Below are 11,033 nucleotides of genomic sequence, written 5' to 3'. Positions count from 1 at the left end.
CCCCGCTCTTTTATACATACTTTACAAAAGCGAAAGCACCTCTCCTTATCAATGAATGCAAGAGCGATAGGTTGTTCCCTTCGAAATCCCAAGCGAAGACTGGTGAGATTTTTGGCGATGGGAAGTTTGCTCCAGGGTACAGGCTCGAGTATTTCCCTGATTGCATGCATAGGTTTGCTGTGAGTGGGGATATGACTGACCCACTTTTCAAGGCTGGGAAGGAGGTATCGTGCAGGGCTAGCGTGGGGTTCTTCTTGACGTACCTGTGAGGTGTCGAGGGCACCAAAATCATGTCTTCACGATCCCCTGCGAAGCAAGAAGAAATCAGCGACTTGATCCAAATTCAATGTTCAATCACAAATATAAAAATCGTATGACATGTTGCGGTTGTCCATTGTAGCCACGTCACTAGCCGTGAGAGCATGCCAGCAATATCACAGCGTATGCAGGTCAATGTAGGAAGCTTCCAATGACACCATCATGGTGGTTGGCGTTCTCGAATTCGTCGATCCTGTAGTTCAATTAACCAAGAGATCTAAGACTCCCACAGAATGTTTTCATCCAAGAACGTTAAAAGGTATCACGATTCATTTGCTATCCTGAGTACATGCAAGCTTTACATATGGAAAACGCGGGGTTCGTGATTAATAATGTAAAGAACATAGTCACATCACCTATCGGTAGAATAATGTATCAAGTCCATGCTGGTATCATAATAGAAGCGATAGTAGAACTGAAATACCTGGGGAACATTCCCTCTAGCAGCAGAAACATGACCGGCTGCCTCCATGATCCCCGTCATTAGTGTCATTAGTATGCACCGCTGCGGATTGCTGCTGTGAATTGGGATCCTGTGGAAGATTGTCGAAATATTCATCAGGCACCAAGTCATCATTATTCGTAGGAGCATCCGCTGCAGCATTGCGCTACGAATGTATGCATGAGACATTAAAGACACGGCAATAAACATAAACCGAGCGCACCAAACGACCTTGCGCATAAGGAACGTCGACGACGTGTGGCGCTGCATGATTGGTGCGCCAGGTTAATAAATATCTTAGATGGGATCTGAAGGCGGCGGGAGCGGTGACAGAGGCAGAGGCTTGCGTAGTGGGCGGAACCGGTGGAGGAGCTGGACGAAGGGTCCTTGTCACAGCAATTCTGAGTCTCTTGAGGCGTCCTTGGCGCTGCTGAGGTCGTGATCGCGAAGTTTGAGGATACTGTAACGAATAATACATGAGTGAGAAAAAATGTATGCACTGTTGCACGCACATCATGCATTCCCCGGAAGAAATCTGGTTCTGTGTCGTAACCCTCTTGATCTTGCCCGGGGATCTCCATCTGGATGACCATCAGTAACAAAACGGATGAGGAAAGGAGCAAGTACGCGAAGAATGTCGTTGGTCGCAACGAGCGTGCTGCATTCTTCCTTGAAAGCTGAGTGAAATGTAGGCGAGGATTATTGTATGGGGTAATAAAGACCTACTATTGGACCAATCAAGGTAACTGGCCTTCGTAGTTTCATCAATGGTGTCCATCATGGATTGGTGTGCTTCGAGAGCTTCTTTGACACTACCTGCTGAAAGCAAAGCCTGGCAGAGTTTCTGGCTTGCAGTCAGCCACATGGACTCGAGGTCCCATCCAAAGAGCTGCACAAAACATGGAGTTCGCGTGAGAAGCATGTTCGGATGAATCACATTGATGTACCACCACCAAGTCGTCGTATATAGTTGGGATGGTTGAGAAAGCACTGGAGTTGACAGCGGCAGCGAAGTGGCCAGCAGCTTCTTCGTGACGTGCGCCATCTGAGGCGTTGATTCCAAGTTGAATAGATAGATATGCCTGATATGCGAAGTTCAAAGAGATCAGTGTCAATGCACCAACCTGGGGTGTACATGATACTCACTTCTATGATACGACATGCAAGGGTATCATTATTCGGACAAGCGGAAGCTAGCTCTCGAACGCGGAGAATTGCTTCGTCATGTTCTCCTGCATTGAACATAGCGATGGCCTGAAAACTGAAATGAAGTGGGGAGTATGTAAGAAACATGTAATGTGCCTTGATCAAGAGAATGGAATGAATGATCTTTGAATCTTCGTTCGCGAACATGAACGCCATGTCGAACGCTTGCATCGAGTCGCGGAACTGCCCTTTTTCAGAGAGGGCAATACCTTTAGAGATATAGCCCATCAAGGAAGGCTTAATTCTGATGGACTATGTCACGATGACAGTCAGTGTTTTGTAGGGAGCTCGTAATGGGTGGTCTATGTCACCTTGATTGCATCCTGAAGCGCGTGGTCGCATTGATGTTGTCGCACCATAACAATTGAGCGATATGCGTAGACATGGTAGTCGTCTGCATCAGTGTCAATCTCTTGCATGAGTAGCATTTCAGCGGTAGACAAGTCCCCAGCAGTGCATGCATTGCGGATTGACGATGACATATTGAAAGGGAGGATCTGTATGAAGCATGTTCGAATTGCACTATCAGAGTCAAAGACGGAAACATGCCTTTAAATGAATGGCATGTATTTTCCACTCTGAGATCATGTTATCACCACCTCCGCTGAGGATGTGCTTGCCGTCCGTTGAGAAAGTGATGCCATACTGTGGGTCTGAGTGCTGGAAGATGGCGAGAGTTCGCCGATCTGAGAGCCGCCAGAGATGGACATGCTTGTCGTCAGATGCGGAAGCGACAAGTGTACCAGCGGGGTTGATGTATCCCACTCCCGTATGGTGGCGCTGTCCCCTGAGAGAAGGCGTGTGCCATCAGGCGTCCACCTGGGTGAGTTGTTCCAATAAGATGTGCGAGCCTTGAAATTTGGGATGCATTCCCTCGTGCCTGGATTATAAATTTCGATGTTGCTTTCTGTTGCAATGGCAAGAAGTTCGCCAGACGGCGAATACCGAATGCAGTGGACATCATCACTACAAATGATTGGATCTCCTTGGATCTCCCATGTTTTCGTATTCCACAGTTTCACCATTTTGTCTCCACAAGTGGCAAGTACTGTTCCTTTGGGAGAAAAGTCCAATGACCAGATCCAAGAGTGGGCTTCGATGGGCTGAGTGAGAGGTTCGCCAGTTTCTCCGTGCCAGGCAATGAACTTTCCGTTGTCATCACCGCTTGCTACCAGTTGCCCATCTTGTGATACTGCCAATGCCATCACCATATTGCCATGCCCCTCCATCTTCTTCAACACAACACCTGTCTCCAAGTCCCACAGACGAACCGTCTTGTCGAACGAGCCGGTAACCATTCGTCGTCTATCGGGGAAAACTGTGACTACCCATACGGTGCTCTCATGATCTTTAAACTCTCGAAGAGGTGTGTTGCTTGTAATGGGCTGTGCCATTTTACTAGAGGTCATGGTTGGGGTGGTTTTGGGTCGAGGGATTGTAGGCTAAGCTGCAGAGGTGCGTGTATTGTGCGTTTTACGCTGTTTGCCTCATTAACCTGCCTCATGTTTCCATAGACGCCCAGGACATGAGGCTGTCCGCATCCACACCTCCATTGGGTTCTGTTATTCCTTCTTCGACAGTATAACCCTCTCTCCGCATATGCACGTAGCTCTAACTTGTATCTCCACAGCTTTCAACATTCGTCATCTCGCCTCCACTTGGAATTGGGATACAGACCAGACGGTATCCCTCAGGTCTTTCTGGGAGGGCCGGTCGAATGTCACGATCACTATCTATGCGATTCGAGGGCTTCGTCGACAAAAGCAAGGCCTGCAGTCAGCCACAAGGACTTGAGGTCCCATCCAAAGAGCTGCGCAAATCACGGAGTTCAGCGCGAGAGACACGTTCAGATGAATCACATTGACGTACCACCACCAAGTCCTCGTATGTAAAGTGAATGATCAATGTAGATGAGAAAACGCTAGAGTTGCCAGCGGCTATAAAGTGGCCAGCAGCATCATCGTAATTTGCGCCGTCTGATGCATTGATTCCGAGTTGAAGACAGAGATATGCCTGATTTGCGAAGTTCAGATTGATGCACAGACCAGGGGTACATGATACTCACTTCTACGATACGACATACAAGAGTATTATTATTCAGACAAACAGAAGCTAGCTCTCGGACGCGGAGAAATGCCTCTTCATGACGTCCTGCATTGAAAATAGGGATGACCTGAAAACGGTAATGAAGCAGGGAACATGTAATGTGCCTTAATCAGGAGAATGAAATGAATAATGGTTAAATCTTCGTTCGTGAACATGAATGCGATGTCAAACGCTTGTGTCGAGTCCCGGAATTGCCCATTCCCACTATTTTAATGCCCTTGGATATATAGCTTGTCAAGGAGGACTTCATGCTGAAGTTTGCAATGCATTTCCAAGTACATGTCAATGAATCATAAATTTGGATATCCCAGTTTGGCAAGATGTTTGCCAGACGGTGAATACCAAATGCAGAAGACCGAATCATTACATTTGATTGAATCTCCTTGGATCTTCCATGCATTGGGAGAAAAATCCAACACATCAGTTTCTCTGTCCTGGGCCCTGGCAATTGATGATCACTCCCTTAGCATTTGTCATATCCCGTACCTCCGGATCCGGAATTCCGGATCTACTTCATTGAAGTCCGTTCCTCCGTCTTACTATTCCGCCTGGCGCTCCGCCTTCATCTCCGCACTCACCCCTAACTTCTTTTAGATTAGCTATTGCTCCAGTTACCAGTTATGTCCTATTCCGCTATGCTTACTGATCCGTCCATTCTTACTTCATTTCCGACTTCACTGCTTTGATCTGTTATACTTAGTAATAAACTTTCCACATGCTCCATACATCCCCTTACCTTTGCTGACTGATTTACCTACATGATACCTACAGTATATAAACCCCTGTAATACTCCGGAACTCCTCAGTTCAAATATCATCTTAGTTCTGCTCATTCCTGCAATCTCCAGACTTGAGTCTCACCTCTTGTCCACCTCCGAGTCTTAGGGGTTAAACCTTAGGACTACTTCTCCGGCTCTACCTTAGGGTAGTCTAACCTCTGTTCAGTTTCTACTCTGGACTTCCGTAGTAGCCTTACTTCGTCCCCCGTATAAACCTTCCGGAGTTCCGCCGAACTCCACCGACACTAAGTCCTCTGGAACTCCCCGGACTTCCGTTGGACTTCCCCTCTGTCCCCCGGAAATTAAAGGGCACGTACTCGGGTAAGGGGCGCAGCGCACGAGCTGAAGCCGAAGCCCTTTGAGTAACCTCTCCCTTGAGCACGACATTAACAGCATTTTAGCATTGATATCACTGCTTGCTATCAGTTGCCCACCTTATGATGTTGCCAATGCCTGCATCCAATCATGATGTCCTGTAAGCCAGCTGCTTATGACATCAATCACATGGATGTTCCCCATATATATATATTACTTGTTTCACCTTATTGACCTCAGACTCGGGTCTCTTACCTACCATCATATTGCGCACTTGTATCACACTATCAAATTCACGGTTTTGTCTTGTTATTCCATCTGATTCATCTTAGTGTTTCCCATCGCCACCACAGTGGGTTCACACTTTTTTTTAACACTGACATCAACTGGTGAATCCTATTTCAACAAAATAACTGTATCCAACCGTAGGGCTCCCTGCCCATTATCTGAACCGCCAATCTGCCCTCCAAACAAAGGAACCCAACTGTTAGTGAACCACTGACCACGTGTTCACGTGCGAAAAGGCCTCAACCATCATTCTCTATCCTGCCATCCTCTCTGACATCCTTACCATCTAATAATATGTCACTAGCAACCATCACACCTACAACTATAATCCATGACAATTCTTCCTCAGACTCTGAACCAGAATCAACACAAACTTCTTATCCTCATGTCTATAACATAATGAAAACAGCCACGGTAGATCAGTCTTCTCCTAGCAAACCACCGAAGCTCCTCGTGGGCGAACTCACTCCAAAGGTCGTTTGTGATTGGGAGAACGCGTGCTCCACATATTTCATGCACAAGGAGATCGAAGCCAAGAACCAGGTTAAGATGAACGCACTGGGATATGAAACTCCACAAGAAAGTACTGGGGTCTCAACAGGGAATGCGTGACTTTTATGAATGGGCTCTAGAACTACAGAATCAAAACACCCTTCTATTTGGCAATGCTGCACACCTATCAGATGCCCAACTATGCAACCAATTGGAAGCCAACATATGCGATGAACTTATTACACCTGTACTCAGGGCGAAGCTCGATCCTACCATGATGCTCAAGAAGTGGATCAAAGAGGTCTGCCACCTTGATGACAAACATCTTGAGGATCTTGCTATGCATAAGAAGTTCGCTGAGGACTTCTATAAGTCAAACAAACATATGAATCAACAATAACCACCAAAAACCCCATACTCTTCATCCCGCACTACATCAAACACTTCCTCCTCTCGTCTCAGACAACTCACCCTTGCTGAACGTACACTACTCGCAGACCATCGGGGCTGTTTCAAGTGCCAAAAGTTCTACATACCTCACAGATCGAAGGAGTGTCCTGACGGTCCACCAGATGCATCATCCTACAAGACATTAACAGAAGCAGATGCCATCGCAGCCAAACCAGTCAAGAACGATAGGCTGATGAAACCCATTGCCGCTGTTGCACCTGTTGCTGCAGTAATGCCTTTGTCTGTACTGGAAGAGGTGTTGGACTCTGATGATGACATGTGCATAGCTCCTTTTGAAACCAATCACCTTTTATGGTCCTGCCTTTTGGCAGGACCTTCCTCCCCTTCATTTGAGTGCATAAACACATTAATTGATCACGGGTCACATCTAGTTCTTATTAATGAGGACCTTGTGACAAAACTGGGTCTAAAAAGACGCAAACTGCATGTTGAGATCCAAGCGAACTCAGTGTTCCTCGCACTGTCTACTTCTCCTCTTACTTTCTCTGAATATGTTCATGTCTCTCCTTCTTCTCTGAATCATGACTGGATTTCTCGTACCGTACGCGCAATTATCGTGCCTAATCTCATTGTGCCCCTGCTCCTAGGGGGGCCTTTCTTATCACACAATTGCCTCCTCATACATCATGAACTTCGCACTTGCATCAGCAAACCTTCGAACTACGACCTTTTAAACCCTCCAAAACTTGTACAATGCATTTCCATACCTATCCCTTCATGTTGTGATGTACTATGACTACATAAAGATGTACTTCATGAACTCAGAGACATTCTATCCTCATGCCGCAATGACAATGAGCCTCACATGACAACATCAACTGATGTGACAAGCATATTATGACAATGTATAGACGTACTTGCTTTCATCCAAGCAAACAAAGCACATCTCAAGCGCTTAGATGCAGCCATGAGAGAAAAGTTTAAGGACCGATTCCCAGATGACATCCCACACATAAACAAACTACCCACAGACATCGTACATTGCATCTGTCTGAAAGACCCAAACAAGGTCATCCAATACTGAAGATACAACATGCTGTGAAAATATCGCGAAGCCTGGGACACGCTGCTTAACCAGCATATAGCTGCTGGATGACTGAGACCATCAAGCAGCCCATATGTATCGCCCGTATTCCTTATCCCCAAGAAGGACCCTACAGTGTTACCCCACTGGGTAAATGATTATCATGCACTCAATGCCAACACTATACCTGACAACTACCCCCTACCACATGTCGATGAGATCCTTAGAGACTGCATGAAGGGAAAGATATTCGGTAAAATTGATATGACTAACTCATTTTTTCAAACAAGAGTCCACCCTGATGACATCAAATACACTGCTATCAATACTCTGCAAGGACTACATGAGTGGACGGTGATGCCTCAAGGAGGAAGGAACGCACCTGCAACTCACCAAAGGTGCATGTTCATTGCACTATGTACACTAATCGGCAAAATCTGCCATGTTTACCTTGATGACATAATCATATGGTCACAAATGGTTGCTGAAAACACAAAGAATGTGCAGTTAGTGCTGGAAGCACTATGTAAGGCATGCTTATTCTGCTCACCTAAAAAGACTTCACTGTTCTGTACCGAACTCAACTTCCTCGGACACCACATCTCGGCATCTGGCATTGAAGCAGACACATCAAAAGTGAAACGGATACTGGACTGGCTAATGCCTAAATGCACAAGCAACATACAATCGTATCTTGGACTCATTTGATATCTTGATCAATTCCTGCTGAACTTAGTAGACCACACACGCGTGCTGACTCCCTTAACCACAAAGACGTCAGAACATGAATGGCCTGGCTGGACTACAACTCACCAAGACACTTTTGACGCCATCAAACACCTTGTGACAAGCCGAGACTGCATTGCAACAATTGACCATGACAACATGGGTGAAAACAAGATCTTCGCGATATGTGACGCCAGTGATTGGAGGGCTGGTGGATTGCTCAGCATCAGCGCTTCACCAAACACAGCAAGACTGGTAGCCTTCAACTCTATGCAGATGTGAGATGCACAGCTGAATTATCCTGTACATGGGGGAGAACTGCTGGCAATTGTATGCACACTCAAAAAGTGGCGTGTAGAACTAGTAGCTACCCCTTTTACTGTGTACACTGGCCACAGGACCCCAGAGAATTTTATGACACAATGAGACTTATCATGATGCCAAGCACAATGGCAAGAGTTCTTCTCACAGTACAATTTCAACATCAAATACATTCCCGGTGAGGAGAACACAGTGGCTGATGCACTATCGCGACTGCCTCCAGACAATGAAGAGGTACCGGCTTATGCCAACCAGACAATACACATGCTGGACAAAGTCAAGGACAATGTAAAACCAGTGGTGCTAGTCCTATCTATCATGCCAGACCCATCACTACTCAACAACATTAAATTGGACTATCAAACAGATCTGTGGTGTGTGCGACTCACTCAATTAACTGACTCATTACCAGGATTGAAATGCCACAACAGACTACTGTACCTCAATGATCGCTTGGTCATTCCCCATGTACCACACATATGGGAGACAATCTTTTGCCTGGCACATGACGATCTGGGACATTTCAGCATTGACAAGTCATATACTGCCCTGCGAGAATCATTCTACTGGCCAAACATGAGGTGCGATCTCGGGCAAAGTTACATCCTGTCATGTACAGAATGTGCGCGAAACAAAAGCAGGACGACAAAATGCCCAGGACCCCTGCACCCACTACCTGTACCCAATGGTTGTGGCAAATCTGTCACCATGGACTTCATAGGTCTGCTCCCCATGGAACAAGGTTACAACAGTATTATGACAATCACCGACTGTTTGGGTGCTGACATATGTCTGGTGCCCTGTCGCATGAACATGAGCACACCAGAAATCATGAATCTATTTTTTAACCACTGGTATTGTGAGAACAGCTTACCTCTTAATATTGTTTCAGACCGCAACAAGATCTTCACAAGCCGATTCTGGAGAGTGCTGCACAGGATGACAGGTATAAAACTGAAAATGTCCACAGCTTACCATCCACAGACAGATGGATCAAGTGAACGCACCAACAAAACGATCAACCAAGCACTTCGCTACTTCATTGATTGCCATCAGTCCGGATGGGTAAATGCACTACCTTGTGTCAGGTTCAACCTAATGTCCTCCATGAATGCCTCAACAGGCTATTCACACTTCCACCTACACCTTGGATGCACTCCCAGACTGCTACCACCATTGACACCAGAATCAGTGCACAACATCTGCGAAGACTTCCCAGCAGACGTAAGCAGAGTCCTAGAAGCCATCATGTCACTGAAGACCAATGTCGCTGATGCCCACGACGCCCTGATGGCTACCAAAATAAGTCAGGAAAACTCAGCCAATGCGCACAGAGGACAAGAACCACGATTCGCAGTGGACGACCTCATATACCTCTCGACAGCACACTGCCGACGAGAATATCTGAATGGGAACAACAAACATGTTGCCAAATTCATGCCCCATTTCAATGGTCCCTACAAGATTATATCTGCGCATCCTGAGTTGTCAACTTACACTCTAGACTTACCTGCACATACTAACATACACCCTACATTCCATGCATCAGAACTGAAGAGCTACATGCAAAACGACACTCAACTGTATCCATCCCGCAAGATAAGAAAACCAGGATACATTGTTACAACTTCGGGTGCTGAAGAATGGGAGATAGAGTACATCCTGGACTGCAGACCATGAGGACGCGGATTCCAGTACCTCGTACGATGGCGTGGTTATGGTCCTGAAGCTGATCTCTGGCTGGCCAGTAGTGAAGTCGAAGACTCAGACGTGCTTCAAGAGTTCAACGGCATGCTCAATTCTTGAGAGGTTGGGAGGGTGTAAGCCAGCTGCTTACGACATCAATCATGTGGATGTTCCCCATATATATATATATATTACTTGTTTCACCTTATTGACCTCAGACTTGGGTCTCTTACCTACCATCATATTGCGCACTTGTATCACACTATCAAATTCATGGTTTTGTCTTGTTATTCCGTCCAATTCGTCTTAGTGTTTCCTGTCGCCACCACGGCAGGTTCACATGTCCCTCCATCTTCTTCAACACAACACCTGTCTTCAAGTCCCACAGACAAAGTGTCTTGTCATGTGAGCTGGTAACTATTCATCGTCTATCAGGGAAAACTGCAACTGTGGTTCAGGTGTTCTCATAATCTTTAAACTTTTGAAGGGGTGTGGTGCTCGGAATGAGCTGCGACACTTTATTGGAGATCGTTAGTATTCAATGAGCATGTTTGGGGTGGTCTTGGTCACAGTGGAGGAATTGTGGGTGTTTTCTCTAAGCTGCAGAGGTGCAAATATTGTGCATTTTATGTTGTTCGCTTCATTAACTTGCCTTGGCTTTCCATAAATGCCCTACATCAATATTATGGCTATGTGCACCTTCCTCGACTTAGGATGACCCTGCCCTGCACGCTTGCACATGGCTCCAACTTGTATCTCCACAGCTTTCATCTTCTCTTAAATACAGCCGGTACCCCTAAATTCTGTCTGGTAGGGCCTGTCAAATGTCACGATCGCTATAAATGTTACATGAATAATG

At 46.2% G+C, this 11,033-nt stretch overlaps 1 protein-coding gene across 1 annotated transcript; it reads left to right on the top strand.

Moving 5' to 3' along the window:
• Nucleotides 1-5,748: 5,748 nt before the first annotated feature.
• Nucleotides 5,749-7,091, top strand: EDB91DRAFT_1249091 (uncharacterized protein; the record flags this gene model as incomplete). Its single annotated transcript, XM_041323024.1, has 4 exons — nt 5,749-5,997; nt 6,056-6,297; nt 6,490-6,958; nt 7,005-7,091. The coding sequence occupies 4 exons, from the start codon at nt 5,749-5,751 to the stop codon at nt 7,089-7,091; spliced, it is 1,047 nt and encodes a 348-aa protein (XP_041176626.1).
• Nucleotides 7,092-11,033: the final 3,942 nt, after the last annotated feature.

Source organism: Suillus paluster (assembly GCF_016628075.1).
Source record: "Suillus paluster strain FC165 chromosome Unknown EDB91scaffold_30, whole genome shotgun sequence".
Lineage (NCBI taxonomy): Eukaryota > Fungi > Basidiomycota > Agaricomycetes > Boletales > Suillaceae > Suillus > Suillus paluster.
This window is presented reverse-complemented; position numbering and strand designations above follow the sequence as displayed.